General features: G+C 63.8%; 1 protein-coding gene across 5 annotated transcripts in view; it reads left to right on the forward strand.

Moving 5' to 3' along the window:
- SLC12A7 (solute carrier family 12 member 7) overlaps positions 1-14184 on the forward strand; it is a 71099-nt gene extending 56915 nt beyond the window's left edge. For 3 of the 5 annotated variants that reach the window (XM_027605540.2, XM_027605542.2, XM_027605545.2), the window contains 12 exons: positions 27-125; positions 583-702; positions 1354-1458; positions 1832-2000; positions 4169-4364; positions 4664-4833; positions 4916-5047; positions 7018-7125; positions 8120-8298; positions 8718-8732; positions 11244-11377; positions 12487-14184. In XM_027605540.2, coding sequence (XP_027461341.1) covers positions 27-125; positions 583-702; positions 1354-1458; positions 1832-2000; positions 4169-4364; positions 4664-4833; positions 4916-5047; positions 7018-7125; positions 8120-8298; positions 8718-8732; positions 11244-11377; positions 12487-12578 — 1519 coding nt within the window. In that variant the 3' untranslated portion in view covers positions 12579-14184. The remainder of the gene's footprint in view (positions 1-26; positions 126-582; positions 703-1353; positions 1459-1831; positions 2001-4168; positions 4365-4663; positions 4834-4915; positions 5048-7017; positions 7126-8119; positions 8299-8717; positions 8733-11243; positions 11378-12486) is intronic. The other 2 variants (XM_027605541.2, XM_027605543.2) reach the window with 1 other exon arrangement.
- Positions 14185-16285: the final 2101 nt, after the last annotated feature.

Consider the following 16285-nt stretch of genomic DNA (forward strand, 5'->3'; position numbering starts at 1 on the left):
CTCTGGTCCTGTCCTTACGCCTGCAGGTTTTTCCTCATGTGCTACATGTTTGTGAACCTGGCCTGCGCGGTGCAGACCCTGCTGCGCACGCCCAACTGGCGGCCGCGTTTCCGATACTACCACTGGTGAGCACTCCCACCACCAGGACGGCCCCGGGTCCCCAGTGCATCTGCATGGCCGCTGCCGCCTGCGCCACAGCCGAGCCGGGCGGGCCTAGCACCTGTGTATGTCACCCAGGCCACCCAGGCATCACGGGGCACGTGGTCCCTGCCAGGGGGATGGCCTCCGTGTGTGACTGTGGCCGCATGGTCTCCATGCTGCCGGTGTGTGTGGTGGACGAGTGAAGCCTGTTGTGCTGTGTGGCCCGCGGGGTGCTTGATGGGCGTCCCACGTCCATGGGCGCGGAGACATGGCGGGCTTAGCCCTCAGGGGTTCAGTGTCCGGGGCGGGTTGGGGGGGGGCATCCGGTCACTGGCATCATGGCTGCTTTCTTGCTGTAGCTGAGAAGGGTCTTTGTTAAGGCGCCAGGAAGGTTTCCGGGGTTCTGGGCGTGGGAGGAATGTGAGTTTCGTGTTTCTCCAGGGCGCTGTCCTTCCTGGGCATGAGCCTGTGCCTCGCGCTCATGTTCATCTGCTCCTGGTACTACGCTCTCTTCGCCATGCTCATCGCTGGCTGCATCTACAAGTACATCGAGTACCGCGGGTGAGCTGCTGTGCGTGAGTTCGCCTGCCGGTGCTCCCTGCAGGGGTGTCTCCGTGGGGTCTGCATAGCCCAGTGCAGGGGTGGGGGTGGTCGCGGTGTGAGTCGGGCCCCCGTGTAGGGGCCCAGCTGGGCCCTGCTGTCTGGGCTTGCACACCGGCAGCATGACGGGTGGAGAGCTGTGTTTGCCACCTTGTATTGATTCCACGCCTGTGACACTTTTTTACTACGTGCTTTTTGAGAACTTTGAAGTCTATCCAGTGAAAGCAGTGATGTGTGAGGGATTTCACAATTTCCAAAGAGCGTGCTGCGTCCCAGAGCGCATCCCAGAGCACCGGTCCGTCCCTGGGGCCTGGCTCCCTCCAGGGGTGGGGTCTGAGGGGTCCTGGCCGCTGCCTGGAGGCCCCCTCCAGCTCTTCCCAGCTGGTGAAGAAGGCGCGTCAGGCGTGTGACCACTCCTGGTGAGGCCAGGCCCACCAAGCCTGCTGTGCTCATCAGTGTCTCCGACTCCAGGGTCTCACCCTGTCCTGTCACAGAAACCCCAGGCTGGCTTCTCAGGGAGACTGCCCCTGGAGGCCTGTGGTCCAGGGAAGCTTCAGGGCCCTGGCCTTAGGGTCCCTTCCCAGGCTCCTTAATGCTGCCCCTTTCTTGCAGGGCTGAGAAGGAGTGGGGTGATGGCATCAGGGGGCTGTCACTAAATGCAGCCCGCTACGCTCTGCTGCGTGTGGAGCACGGCCCCCCCCACACCAAGAACTGGAGGTGAGCCCCCCAGCCCACCCCGACCTGGCCTTACGCACTGAGTGCAGAGCGCCATCTCTAACCTCACACTTCAGAGACAGAAACAGTCGCGCTCTTTTTGGGGAGTGATTGTCTCGGAAGTTCTAGTACCTTCTCATTGCACGGTGGTCGGCCGTGGCGTGATCAGCCTGGTGGGTGGGGCATGGGGTGAGTGGACCTCCCTGGGGTCCTGCCGAGGATGGAGATAAGTGCGTGGACCACCAGCCGCACGTCTCCCCACTTCTGGGAGGTCAGGGATGTCCTCTGTGCTGAGAGCCCCCCAGCCTCCATCCCTCAGGCGCCCAGAGGTGTAGCCCTGGGCAGGCTCGCCTGGTGAGCGCGGTCTGTGGTGCAGGCCCCAGGTGCTGGTGATGCTGAGCCTGGATGAGGAGCAGCGTGTGAAACACCCCCGCCTATTATCCCTCACGACCCAGCTCAAGGCTGGCAAGGGCCTGACCATTGTGGGCTCCGTGCTGGAGGGCACCTACCTGGACAAGCACGTGGAGGCCCAGCGGGCCGAGGAGGTGGGCAGGCGCGGGCCGGGTCTGCGGGGTGGCGGGCAGAGACTGCGGTGGGCATGGAGGGGGTGGCTGGCGGCCGCGGGACAGAGGTCCGAGCAGGGAGCGCGGGCAGGGTGGGGACGGGTGGTGGGTGAAGCGGTCAAGGGGCAGGCCCGCCGCTTGCTGCCTGCCCTCTGCAGAAAGGTCGGATCAGCACGTTTTCCCTTGCTGCCGTCTGCGAGTGTGGTTTTGACTGAGGCTGCTGAAGGGACCTGGCAGGGGTGGGCGGGCTGAGACCTCATGGAGAGCGTGTGGGTTGGAGGCCGGTTCCGAGGCCGCTCGGTCCCAGCCTTGGAGACGTACCCCTGGCGCCCAGCTCCCCCGGCGCCCTCCATGGCTTGGCCTGGGCTCCGTCCCCTGCATGCTCCCAGTCTCGCATGGCGGCCTGAGGCCCATGTGTCCAGGGGCTCTGGCTGGAGGAGACGCTGACCTCGGCCTGCGTAGGTTGTCTCAGGCACACGTGGAAACGGCTGGTGTTGTGAGCGCCCGGGGGCTGCGTGTTTCCAGGCAGACCCACCAGGTCCTGTGCTTTTGTCTCTGACGGTCAGGGACTGTGTCCGAAGTGGGAGGCACGTCAGCGCTGGTTTCTGGGGGCGGCCTCCCTGCTTCCGCGCGTAGGTCTTCCCTTTCTCCACCGGTGCAGGTGGTGCGGCTCGGTCCCTTGCTCCAGGGTGGGTCCTTCTAACCCTTGGGCAGTCGGGCGGGTGGGGGAGGGGCCGCTGTGTCCCCGTGTCCGGGAGCACTGCGGCTGCATGTCCAAGCTGCGCCGCACCCAGAGGCTCATTCGCATTCAGAGCAGGGGTCGCAGATGCCAGCATCCGACCCTCCCCCCGCCTCCCTCAGCTAGACAAGCCAGCTCCGTGCTGTCGGCGGTTCGCAGGTTCCTCGCTCAGGGAAGGCAGCCGACGTGGTAGGTGCTGTCCCTGAGGCACCAGCAGCTCTCTTTCAGCAGGATCGTAAGCCCGTGGGCTCCAGCGTGGCAGTTGCTGGCCACGGCATGTGGATGTAGACAGTGCTGTCCTTGTGCACGCTGTTCTGTCTTTGGGCGGGACTGCCTCCCGTGGTGCTGACATGCTCGGCCCAGACCCGCCGCGTGGAAGGCAGCAGTCCGCAGCCATGGCCCGGGATGGTTGTGGCGTGGCCAGATCCCCCATCCTTGCCCCCTTGCCGACACCGGGGGCTGTTGTCATCTTGACACACGCGGTCCCGGACTTTCCCAGTTTCATTAACAAACCCAATCCTACAGAAGGTGTTTCACACGCTCTTGTTACTGTAAAAAGGTGGTTTTCCGTTTTAGGGCAGCGTGTGTCTGCATCAGCTTGGTGGTCCGTGTCGTGCGTGTGTTCGGTTTCTGTTCCTCGCTGCTGCTGTGCTTGTGTTTGGGGGTCTCGGTGTTTCTGTGTCCCGAGTGATACGGCGAGCGGTCCGTAGACATGTCTCGGCCCCCGTGGGGTCGTTTGTAGGAGGATGTCGTGGAGTCGGTGGTGGTGTGCACTTCCGAGGGTCTGGGCCAGGTTCCAGTGTTTTGGTCCACCTGCCAGTCTGCGTGAGCAACGTGGGGGACGGGGCCCCTCTGGCCCCGCTCTTCCGTCTCTTGGGGACGCAGCTGTGTGCTGGTGGCTTGGCCCCATCGCTGTGCTGGGAGGTGAAAGGGCTGAGTGTAGGTAACACAGCTGGGTTTTACCCCAGACGTACAGCCCAGTGGGGTACTCAGAGCCGTGGTAACCCTGAGGGGAGGGGACTGCCGTCCGTGGGGCTGGTGGAGCATGGCTGTTACCTCAGAGGACGAGGACCCAGGTCCCCTTGCACCGGGCTTGCTGCCGTGGCCTGACTCGTGAGCTGGCCAGGAGTGTCTCGGCCAGGTGGGGGCACGGCATTCACCTGGCTTCGTAAATGGAAGCGGCTGGTGCACCGCGACCTTGTCCTTCACCGTTCCTGCCTGTGTTCGTGTCTCGGCTCGTGGAGCGGAGGCCTCACTGGGGAAGGGCCGGGCTGGTTCCCACGGAGGGATGTGGCCTCCACAGAGTTGGCTCGTGGGCCGGCCAGGATGTGGGGAAGGGGGAGGCCCTCCGTCTCCCGGGAGAATGCGCGAGGATTCCCCGAGGAGGCACCGACCCAGCTCGTCTCCCCAGAACATCCGGTCTCTGATGGGCGTGGAGAAGACCAAGGGCTTCTGCCAGCTGGTGGTATCCTCCAGCCTGCGGGATGGCATGTCCCACCTGATCCAGTCGGCCGGCCTGGGGGGCATGAAGCACAACACGGTGCTCATGGCGTGGCCCGCGTCCTGGAAGCAGGAGGCCAACACTTTCTCCTGGAAGAACTTTGTCGGTGGGTGCTGTGCTCGGGCCCGTGGGTGGGGCTCACTGGCGTCCGAGTGTCCCACGTCCCGTGGGAAGGCACCCCACAGTGTGATCCCTCACTGCCGTTCCGGCCAGCCCTGCAGTGCAGTGATTCCTGGGAGCCCCACATCCCTTGGGCCGGTGGCACAGTGGCTGGCCGAACAAGCCTGCACTACCTTCAGCGTGGGCCCCGGGTGGAGCTTCCCGGGGACCCCGTGGCCTTGCCTGCCTCCCATGCTGGCTGGAGCCCGCGAGTCCATGGGGCAACCCGCCGCTGTCTCGCCACAGAAACCGTCCGAGACACCACGACAGCCCAGCAGGCCCTGCTGGTGGCCAAAAACGTGGACCTGTTTCCACAAAACCAGGAGCGCTTTGGCGACGGGGACATTGATGTGTGGTGGGTCGTGCACGACGGGGGCCTCCTCATGCTGTTGCCGTTCCTGCTGCGGCAGCACAAGGTGGGCCACGGGCGGGGTCCCACGGTGGGGGGTAGGGCTCGCCTGCCGCGTGCAGATGCCAGCCCCGTGGCCTGCCCGCCAGGTGTGGAGGAAGTGCCGGATGCGCATCTTCACGGTAGCCCAGGTGGACGACAACAGCATCCAGATGAAGAAGGACCTGCAGATGTTCCTGTACCACCTGAGGATCAGTGCCGAGGTGGAGGTGGTGGAGATGGTGAGGCAGTCTGGCATGGTCCTGGGCTCGGGCTCCCACCAGGGCCCATGCTGCCTCGGCTCCATGGGCTGTGGCAACTTTGCAGAGGTTTACCTTTGCCAGGCTCGGGGCTGGGCTGGTGGGTTTAGTGGTTTATGGGAGGGGGACCCCGATGTAACGCGGCTCCTCAGCATGTCCTGCGGGCGGACGTGACAGCGGGCTGTCAGAGGCCGTGCGCCCGCAGTCCAGGCTCCTCGCCTGCAGATCCCAGTGTTTCTGCCTGCAGACTCTGCCCGGGAGCAGATCCCTGGGGCAGGGGAGCATTCTTGTGCCCATGGCATCTCTCCCAGGGCTGCTGTTTGTGTCTCCCCTGGCCACGGCCAAGCCACGTGGACTCCCGCGATCTCCCCACGTCGGGGTTTACATGGGACCACACGGTGGTTCTGTTGCTCGCGCTGTTCCGCCGTGGCCACTCTGGTGTCTTCAAGGCGGCGCCCGTGTCCTGCCTGTCACCCTTGCCAGCCATTCCCGTCCGTGTTCAGGAACCTTACGTGACGTCAGGTCCCAGAAGCTGAACAGAACCGGGGTGGAAATGGTCGTGGGGTGCAGCGTGGCGGGATCGCGCCTTGAGGCGTGGACTCTCGTGGTTTGCAGTGACTGTACTTGCGTATCAAGGCTGCTAATTTCACTCAGTTTTCCAAGTAGGTGGTTGGTGCATTATGGTTAAAATCCGTGTCCCTGCTTGATTTCAGTCACAACTGCAAGTTCTGTTTCATTGGGAGTGGCGTTAGGGATGCAGTTGCATCTCTTCTGTGAGAGCGGGCCACTGTCCAGCCTTGCGTGGCCACGCACTCCGGTGTGGCCACGAGCAGACCGTGGCTGGAACCTGCTTAGCCAGTTCCTTCCATCAGGAGGTGGGCAGGGTCCCTGTGCTCCCTGCTGTACTTCTGGGCCATTGGCCAGGCCAGCCTCCACCCCGGGCCCAGCCCGCCAGCACAGCAAGCCCACCTCGTGGACAGCAAGGGCCCGGGGCACCGTCTCCAGGAGCCAGGGAGCCCCACGGCGGAAGGGGAGGCCAGAGTCAAAGGCCAACATTGAACAGCAAGAAGTCAGGGTCACTAACAAGGAGGGAGATGCTCCCAGCCAGCAAGGCTTAGAAAAGCCAGTCCAAGTGTTGAGCCTGGACGCGTAAGCAGGAAGGGTTGGGGGTTATCGTTAAGACGTGACTTTAAAGAGTAGACTTTATAGATTTTGTAACAAGTACCAGGGAGTAAGAGTGCGTATCTGGCCGGCAGAGTCAAAGACACCCGGCCAACAGCTAGCCCCCCACGAATGTCTCCGGAGGTCAGCGGTGAGCAGGCTGCCCACCTGTCTCCCTTTTCGGAAGCTGATGCTGGAGCTTAAGTGTTGGAAGCAAGGTGACGTTTGTGCAGATGTCGCTTAAATATCTGGAAAACCTGAGAAAATAATCAGAGTTCAGTAAGGTGGATTGACACAGAAACTGCGTCAGAACACATCTCCGCATGTTTGTGGGACAGGATCCAGCTTGCAGGAGCAGTGAGCAGGGCCTGTGGCCCTGCCGGACGATGGGAGAGCTCCACGGAGGGTCACAGGGTGCTCCCTGTCTTCGGGCCCAAGAGGCAGAGGACATGGTGCTCGCCTGATGCCAACCCCATCCTGGACCGGCGGGAGGACCCAGGGCTATATCTGCCAAGGGTCAGGCCAGGGGCTGGAGAAGATGCTGGCCCTGTTGTCACCGGGCGAGCTCCAGACACCTGTGCAGGACGCGGCGCGTGCTTGGTGTGGGGTTCCCCTGGGAGCAGGCATGGGAGCAGACATGGATTCAGCTGTGGCCACTGTTCCCACTCACGTGATCACCCCCACACACACCGTTCAGGGGCTGCTGGGGCTGAGGGCGCGAGCGTGGGGGCGGGGGGACAGGCGGCGTGCGGACGGCAGGTGTTGACTCGTGCGCTTCCCGCATTGTCTAGGTTGAAAACGACATCTCGGCGTTCACGTACGAGAAGACTCTGATGATGGAGCAGAGGTCCCAGATGCTGAAGCAGATGCAGCTGTCCAAGACGGAGCGGGAGAGGGAGGTGCGCGTGCGGGGAGCGGGCGGGCCCCTGGCAGCCCCACTTGCTCGGGGCAGTTGCCCTTGGGGTGTCCAGCCTCAGCTTGCTGGCCTGACCAGCAGGACCAGGTCTCGGCGGTCACAGAGCCGTCCGTCCCCACGCCTGGCTTTCTGAATGCCGGTGGCACGCTTCTGCCCTCACGGCCCGGGGTCCACACCCAGGCTGAGGTCGGGGCCGTGGGGACCCTGTCCGCACACATGGGTCTGCTCGGACCAGCGTCCTCTGGCCTCTTCCCAGCTCTGCTCCTGTCTGAACCACCGTAGCGGCCCCCACCTGGCCTCTCTCCTCCCTCCGTCCCTCGTCCGGCTGAGAGCCACAGTGGGTTGCAGAGAGCCAGCGTGCTGGCTCCTCCGGGCGCCACCCCTGCCCTCCCCTCACGTCACTGCGCGGGTTCTCGGCAGCACCCAGCTCTGCCCTGAGCCCTGTGGCCCCCTCAGGCCAGCTCCCTCTGGGCCTTGGTCGTGGTCCTGCTCCCACATGGCCTGTCCAGCCGGACTCGGGCAGCACTTGACTTCCTCATCCTGCGCCTGACCCGCCCCAAGGACATGGGCTCCCTGACACACTCTGTGCCGTTGACGAGTGAGGGGAGGGGGGTGGCACAGACGGGTGGACGGATAAACGGGGGATAAGGGAGTGAGGAGTGGATGGACCGATGGACAAGCGGGTGGGCTGGAGCTACGTCGAGTGCAGACTTCCGGGTGCATACATCCCCTCGTCCGCCCGGAGCTGTGGGCTGCTCTCAGTGGCCTTCAGAGCCGGGGCAGGAAGAGGGCCGAGTTGGGTCTGGATGCCCAGGAGGAAGGCCCTGGCCGGGGGTTGGGGTGGCATCAGGTCCCCCGCGAGGGGGGCTGGTCCCGGGGTCCCAGCTGCTCATCTGCACCTGATTCTTCTTGGGAGCATTTTGGAGGCGTGAGGTCACAGAATGGGTGCTGTTGACCGTGCCCTGCTCTCCCGCCAGGCTCAGCTAATCCACGACAGGAACACTGCGTCCCATTCCGTCGTGGCCACCAGGACCCAGGCCCCGTCCACCCCAGACAAAGTGCAGATGACCTGGACCAAGGAGAAGCTGATCGCAGAGAAGTACAAGAACAAGGAGGCGGGCATGTCCGGGTTCAAGGACCTCTTCAGCCTGAAGCCGTGAGTGCTGGCCGGGGGGCTGGGGGTGCTTCGTGGTCTGGTACTGGCCGCAGGCATGTCCCTGCTGATGCGCGGGCCCAAGGGCCACCGTTCACTGGGATCTGGGCGTCTGTGTTCTTGCTGGATCCCAGCAGCTGGAGGTCAGGGCTCGTGGGGGGCTGGGGACTCCCAGCTGGGACCCCGCTGCCCACGCAGGCTGCCTGCGGGGGCCCGGGTTCTGCCTGTGGCATTGGGCTGAGCACCGCCATCGCTGGCACAGGTGCCTGTCGGGGGCACGGTGCGGCTGGTCCTGGAGGGTCTTCAGTGAGGGGAGGGTCCGGGGATCAGACACCCTCGTGGAGAAGGACCAGGTGGGCTGGGGGAGTTCCTCATGGTCACTCTCGAAGTAACTCGTTCTTTGTGTTTTCTCTCCCATGTAGAGAATGGGGAAATCTGTAAGTCCTCTCACTTTATTTAGGATGCTTCTTAGACCTGTTACCATGCATGCTTGGCCTGTGCTGCCTTGTGAACCGTGTGTGCATGTGTGCACGTGTGGACAGCCCTGTGTGTGTGCACGTGCCCGCACGTGCTGCAGCCCCCCTCCGTCCAGACGGCTCAGGGCACACAGCTGAGCTTCCTCCTCGAGCAGCGCCAGGACTGCGCTGCAGGGAGGGCGGGTCCTGAGCCGCTGGAGCAGAGAGGAGCTGGCACTCAGTAGCTCTTAGCTGCTCCGTCCACATCCCTGGAGGCTGAGCGTTTGGACAGGTCTGCTCCCTGGCCTGGGTGCTCTTCACCCAGGAAGCTGCGGCCCGGGCGTGCAGAGGGGTGTGGACGGACCCTGTGCATGCTCCGACATGGGGGCACAGCTGGATGGGCCGCTGTGCACCCCTGCTCCCCCAGCACCTGCGGGTGTGTCCCCCGCGGAGGGGTGGCCGGGCGGCGTCCACAGCAGAGCGCCAAGGCCGGGGGTTGCTCTTCTGCAGCCCTTGGGTGTACACCACGGAGACGGGCAGGGGTTGGGCGTGGAGGGTGTAGAGCCTGTAGACATCAGGGATCCGCGGGGAGGTCCCCACGTAAAGTCACCGAAGACAACAAAAGCAGGGAGACACAGGAATATGGTTTCTCCCCAAAAACGCTGTGAGCTGTGGGCCTGCTGACCCTGTCCCCGGGGCTCTGGGGCGCCTCCTGGTTGAGGGTTAGGCTGGGAGAAGGTCAGCCTGTAGGTGGCAGGGGACTGAGTGACGGGTGGCTGGCTGTCCCCGGGGCGTTGGTGCGTGCAGGTGCTCGTCTGCTTGTGTTTGGTCCGTTGTCCGTGCCATGTGGCCCCCAGGAGCCCAGGGACCGGAACCCCAGTTTCCCCGCCATGCCGGCCACATGCTCATCGCTCACCTGCCCCTCCTCTGCCCCGGGCGGCCCACCACCCCCAGCCTCAGTGGAGGCTCTGCCCCACCAGATTCAGTATACGCATGACCGGTTCCCTTACTCTGTGCATTTACGGCCCACTGTGGGGAGCAAATGCAGGTTTCTACTGGCTTCCTGGAAACATGAGGGCCACACGTTGGCCGTCTCCGCGCCTCTGTGACCTCCACAAGGCATGTCACCCTGGAGCCCAGGGCCCTTCCAGCCAGACCCAAACCCCTGATTTTCAGATTATATGTGTTTTCAGACTTTCAGCCGTAAGGGATCCTTCAGTACCACACAGACGCTCATTTCTGGAGTGACTCTTGTCCCCAAACACTGGTAATTGTGCTCTGTCCAGGCAGCTAACTCATGGTTCTTGTGATGGAAGATCCCTGATTGTGCCGTGGACAGGTGCCCAGTCTGTAATTTTATCAGGTGAAACTGGACAGAAAGAGCCCCGGCTCCCTGTTTTTCTCCTGGGAATTGGTGGTTGTGATCTGGTGTATTTGGCTCGACGGCTGAGCTGGTGACAGGGCGTGGCCCGGAGGCGGCCCCAGCGGGCCCTCCCCTGACCCTGTGCCCTGGCCTCTGTCCCCCACCCCCACTGCGAGTCTGGGGCACGGTGCCTTGCTCTTGGCAGGGCTGCAGCCTACACAGCCGGCTGCCTGCGGATTCCATCGTGCAGGCCACCCGAGAACTGGCAGAGTTGCCAGGGTTATCCAGCTCAGGAGGATGGATGTCTTGGAGACGGTTAGCTCGCCCAGGCTGCCTCTCCTGAGTGTGCTTCCTGGGACACACTCAGCCCGTGGGGACCCATGGGGACCGTGGCCACCTGGTGCACATGGGGTAGATGAGGACGAGACCCCGTGTGAGCGCCGGGGAGTGCAGGCGGGCGGGCAGGAGTCTGCCCCGGATGCCTGGAGGACCATCAGTGCCCAGTGGAGCGCGCGGAGCCGGGTGGTTGCGAAGGACAAGGGGCAGGGGTTGGGTTGCTGAGCGTTGGAAGCGCTTGTCCATCGGCCATCTGCCAAGGGCAGCAGTGTCCAGGCTACCGAGCCTGGGGTGGACCTTGTAGCCTCGTTCTTGACCAGCATCTCCAGCCTGGGCACCAGGTGCCCAGGCCTCTCCCTGCACAGCATCTCTGGGCTCTCCTCTGCCCCCAGCCTGTCAGGACGAGTGAGATGCCATTGTGTGCTTGCTTGAGCAAGCTTAGCTCAAGGCCAGTGTGAAGCAGGGCTGGGCCATGACGCCGAGGCGCCCGGTTGGGGTGGGGTTAGAGCCTTTCACCTTCAACAGTGTGCTGTTTGCAGCGGGGGACATTGCTCGTAGATGGAAAAGCTCGGTTTTTAGAACGTTTGGAGACCAGAGCCGCCTTCTTGTTGGTGGGTAATGTCCCCGGTCAGTGCTCACCAGCCTCTCACATGGAGTACCCTCCCCCACGGGGTCTTTGGGGGAGGTGACGCCGTTTGAATCCTGATGTTTCGCCTTGGGACTGAGATGGGCTCAGGGCTGGCCTGGCGCCCAGAGCTGTGGGGCCAGAGCACCAAGTGGTCCTCTTCCCACAGGAACCAGTCCAACGTCAGGAGGATGCACACGGCTGTGAAGCTCAACGGTGTCGTCCTCAGCAGGTCCCGGGGCGCACAGCTTGTCCTGCTGAACATGCCGGGGCCCCCCAGAAACCGGCAGGGGGATGAGAACTGTATCCTTTGTGCGTGCAGCCCAGCAGGCTGGGGAGGCTGGGCCACTCCACCTCCCGGGGACAGGGCTGTCTTGCCCGGAGGATTCCTGGGTTGGGGGCAGGAGCAGTGGGGCCCCAAGCGTGGCTCCCGGTGCCAGAGCCTCCAGCCCCTGGGCTGAACCCACGCAGACCAGGCAGAGGGGCAGACTTGGCCCCCCCAGTCTGAGTGCCAGAAACTGGGGGCCCCAGGTGAATGGTTCTTGATTGGTTTGGGGCATCAGTGACTCTGAGGAAGCCGTAAATGTGGGGGGTATCCTGGGCAGCTCAGGCCCTCCGTGAAGAGCCTGGCACACACAGGAATTTGGACCACGGGTGAGACGAACACAGACACAGAGCCCCGGCCCCGAAACGCCTAGTGTGGGGGCAGTCACCACACCCCTAACCCAGACCCTGCTCGCCGTGGGTTCCGGTGCTGGCTCTGAGCTCCTGCCTGGCCCACTCCCGTGCTGGGCGTCTTCCTTGAGATGTGGGGGCACCGTGTACCCTCATCCCGGATGAGCTATAGCACAGGTGGTCCCCCACGTGCCTCCCAGCCCTTCGCAGCTTGTGCCCCTCCTGGTTGGCTGGAGGCTGCCAGGCCTGACCTCAGAGGTCACAAGTCAGCTCTACCATGAGCTGGGTTCGCACCCTTAACCGTGTGTCCTGTGATGGGGACTTGGGTGCCTAGTGGGTGTGCAGCCGGGGGGCTGCCCTCTGGGGTGTGGCCCCCGCCCTCCCCTCTGGCACTGGAATGCGGGTACTGGGGGTGGGGGTGGGGTTAGCAGGTGGCTCTTGGGCTTAAAAGTCTTGATCTAACCACAAGCTTGGGGACCCTGTGCTTGGTTGGTGACCAGACTGGGACTTGCGGGCCTGTTTGGCTTCTCGATGGACTCCTATCTGTGCCAGAGCCCCGGGGTGAGGGTGGGGCTCTGGTTCCCCGTCAGGCTGGCCGTGGGCGCGTGCTGGTCCTGAGTGTGCATCCGCCAGGCACCTGGCTGAGGCCTGTGTTGGGCCTCTGCCTGAAAACCGACCTCCCTCTGCCCGGGACTCCTGTGAGTGCAACCAGCTGTCCTTAACTCAGGTCACCCCAGATATGGAGTTCCTTGAGGTCCTGACCGAGGGGCTTGACAGGGTCCTTCTGGTCCGGGGCAGCGGCCGGGAGGTGGTTACCATCTACTCCTGATGCTCAGCCACCCAGGAACACGCTGGGCAGGCTGGGGATTATGCTACACGTGGCCTCCTATGGAAGTTTCCAGAATAGCCCCACAGCTCTCCCTCCAGGCGCAGAGCCAGCCCGCAGCTGCGGTGGTTTCCTCGCGTGGGGGGAGGCGTGGGTGCCCCTGAGGGAGGCTCGCGGTGACCCGGGAAGAGACCAGCGGCACTGGCCATGCACTCAGGCTGTGGGTTCCAGAAGCAGTTTCCCTGGCCAGACCTGTCTGGTTGTCAGGTTGCATGTCAGTTCTGCCTCGTCCAGGATGCTCACGAGAAACCCCCGCTCGAACTGAAGGTCACCTTGGGCCACAGGGATCCGTTCAGGAAGGTGGCCGAGGGCCTCAGCCCCTCGGTCAGCCTCTTCAGCGCCTGTCCCTGCAGCGTCCCTGTTTGTGTTCCTGTAAATTAAGGCCGAGGAGAGCCATCCACCCCGGACTCGCTAGGTGGCCTTGGTCAGCGTGCCTCAGCCTGCCTGCCTGGTGCAGGAATGTCTAGGAGGGGAACCCCAATTCCTTGGGGACGTGGACGTGGGTGGTCATCCCGGGTGGGCACATTCTGGGGGGTTCGGCTCCAGGAAGCTGCCTGAGGGGCAGAGGCCCAGGCGAGGGTCCTGCCACGCCTGGGCAGGGTTTGCAGCTGGGACGCCAGCCACGTCCTGCACAGGCGGCTGGGCCCCGTTTCTGAGAATTCACCCACAGTTCCCCGCCTGACGTGTGCGTACCGGTGGCCCTCGGTTTCCACGTGCCAGGCTCCATGGAGGGGGTGCCTGGGGCCTCAGCGGCCCTGAGTCAGCGAGCCGAAGCCCATGTGCCTGTCCCCTCCTGCCAGCGCATGGGGGACGGTGACAGCCACGCGCAGGGCACTGTGAGCTGTTTCAGTGGGCTGTGGACTTGCTTCGTGGTTGTGGTCCCGATCATGCCGCTGTAGCTTGCGGTGACCTGTGCCTCGTGTGTGCGGTGTATTTATTTATTTAAGCACCTGGGGATTTCAGTGGTAATTAGGGCATCAGTGAAGAGACTGCTTCTGCGAACGAGCCCCAAACGGCTGCGTCCTTGGCTTTCTCTGGCTTCCTCGGACCCCAAGGAAGTCACCTGGTCCACAGATTTCAGGTCAGGGCAGAGGCTAAACGTCCAGACGTTCAAGGAGCTGTTGGGCAGCACAGAGGGTCTGCGTCGTCAGAGTGATCACCGGCCAGAGCGTGTGCCAAACCGCTACAGCCAGGCCTGGGCATCTGTACTCTTCCCGCTGCGGTTCTGCACCAAGTGAAGCGGTGAAACCCAGCTCCCTGGCCCTCGGTCCCCCTCATGTGTCGGGAGCGGAGCCGTGTCCCCAGGGCCCCATGGCGCTGACACTACACTGCAGAAGGGCTGCATGGCAGGACCTCCCCCGTGCCCCCGACCCCTGTTCACACGGCGTAGACCTTAGCACAGCTGCAGTGAGAGGGCTCGGCTGCGTTCGTGCGCGCCCCCCTCCACACTGAACCCTGCGGGCAGCCGATTAAAGTTGGTTCCACATTGTTTCCTAGCTTCCTTGTCTTTATGATTTGTTGGTAGAAGAATAAATTGTATAAAAGCTGAGTACGTGGACGAGTCTCCGTGTCTCATTCAGCGTGAAGGTGGGACAGCTGGAGAAGCACCCTCCCTCCCTCCCCGTGGGCGTTCTGGTCTGATAGGCCACGGCACACAGGGTGGCTCACACATCACCTGCACTGCCCAAGAGGAGTAAAGAACAAAGCACGAGGACGTGATGCTGCCGGGTGCTGAAGTCGTAATTCCCAGAAGGGTGGGATCCGCAGGGAAAACCTGTCATTAGAGGGGACCCCTTGTTCCAGCATCCAGGCTCGCGGCGCGAGCACTTACCGCCCTACGGGAGAACAAGCGTGAGACCCCGGAGCCCTCCCATGTGGCTGGGGGGGAGCGAGGAGGTGCCACAGATCCTGAACCGCTAGACTGTGGCCTCCCAACCCACTCCCAGAGCCATAGCCAAGGGACCTTGTGTCCCCACGTGTTCACAGCAGCGAAACTGCGGGCGCCCAGTATCAGCCGCTGGTGAGTGGGAGACCACGGGGTCTCTGTCTTCCAGGGAATGAAATTCTAGCAGCCTTGAGGACGTGGGGCCACGCAGAAGCAGCCAGTCAGGGCACGTGTCCTATGCTAACATGTACACGGAATGCCCAGAAGGGACAAAGCCAGAGAGACGTTGTGCTGGTGACCACCCCCCGGGTGGGGTCGGGGGCAGGGAGAACCCGTGACCCTGGGCACAGGGCTGCTTTGGGGGTGACGGGGGTGTGCTACAGGGGTTGTGGAGTCTGCACCTCCTGAACAACTAAGACGCTCAGCATGGAGGCCGTGGCGGAGCCGTGTGGCCTGGGCGCGCACCCTGTGTCCTGGGGGCCTGGCTCGTGGCGGCTGCAGCACCATCAGGAGTGGCCCTCCTTCGGTCCTGCTGTGAGCGCTGGCTGGGCCCGAGGCACCCACACATGTGACTTGGAGCAGAGGCCTGGCCTTTAAGGCAGGGGACCCAGATGTCCCGGGCACAGAGGGCAAGGTGGGGCTCGCAGATGGAGCCGCACGGGGAGGACCTATAGCAGAATCCGAGGGTCCTGACTCAGCCACCGGTGCCCGGGGGGCCCATGGGGCAGGTTCTGTGAGCGAGCGAGCCTGGGCAGTGTGGGCAGCAGAGCCAAGAGGCCCCCGTGGGGCTTCAGACTCCGTGTCAAACCTCAGAGAAGTTTATCGAGTCCTATCACTGCCAGGAGGGATCCCGGCCCCCCATGGGCCTGAGCGGCGGCCGTGCCCTGACGTGCCCGAGACCCTTCTGCACAGCTGTGAGCCATCCATGCCTCGGCGAGGAGGCATTAGCCAGCACCAACACGCGTGTGGGGGGAGCTGTGACCGGATGACAGAGGAGAGACAGGGTCAGTTCTAGGCACGGGCAACGGCACGTGCCAAGGCCCCGAGGCAGGGACAGCCTGAGGGTGGGAGGGGCTCCCAGGTGGGGACCGGGCAGGGGACTAACTGTCAGAACAGCGGGAGCCGGGCCTCTGGTGTGGATGGTGGAGGCTGCGGAGCCGACAGCAGGGGGTGGGGGGCCAGGAGATGGGGGCCCTGCTGGAGAGGGAGGTGAGGGCAGGGCACAACAGCCCGCCTGTGGCCAGGGAGGCCCAGACTCCGGCATTGGGGTGACGGGGCCTCTGGGCACTGGGAGCAAGGCCCAGGAGATCTGCGAGCCCCGAGGAGCTCGAGGGCCCCGTGCTTTGGGCTGTCGCTCCAGGCTCCAGCCTTCAGCCTGCGGTTCCAAGCTGGTGGGAGGGGAAGGCCGTGAGGGTAGGGCAGGTTGGGGGACGCTGGCCTGGGAGTTGAATGAAGCCCTGTCTCACGCGCCGTGCACGTGGCCCAGCCGCCGGCATCGGGGACGTGGCTGTGTTCACTGTGCCACGGGCACGGCCCCACGGGGTGGGGGTGGTAAGGAAAGGGTTAAGTGGTGCTGGTGTTAGGTACTCCTCCCAGGTGGAGATGGTCACAGTAAGGTTCTGTCCTTGGTGAGACCATGGCGTTAGCAGCCCACATTCCCTCAGGATTCATGCTCAGCTGATGCGGGGACCCCAGGCGGACAGGCGCCCCCTCCTTGCAGGGCTGGGCTGGGCTGACTGCCTGCCTGGGGCTGCTACCTGCGCCT

The sequence above is a fragment of the Zalophus californianus genome, chromosome 5 (assembly GCF_009762305.2).
Source record: "Zalophus californianus isolate mZalCal1 chromosome 5, mZalCal1.pri.v2, whole genome shotgun sequence".
Taxonomy (NCBI): Eukaryota; Metazoa; Chordata; class Mammalia; order Carnivora; family Otariidae; genus Zalophus; species Zalophus californianus.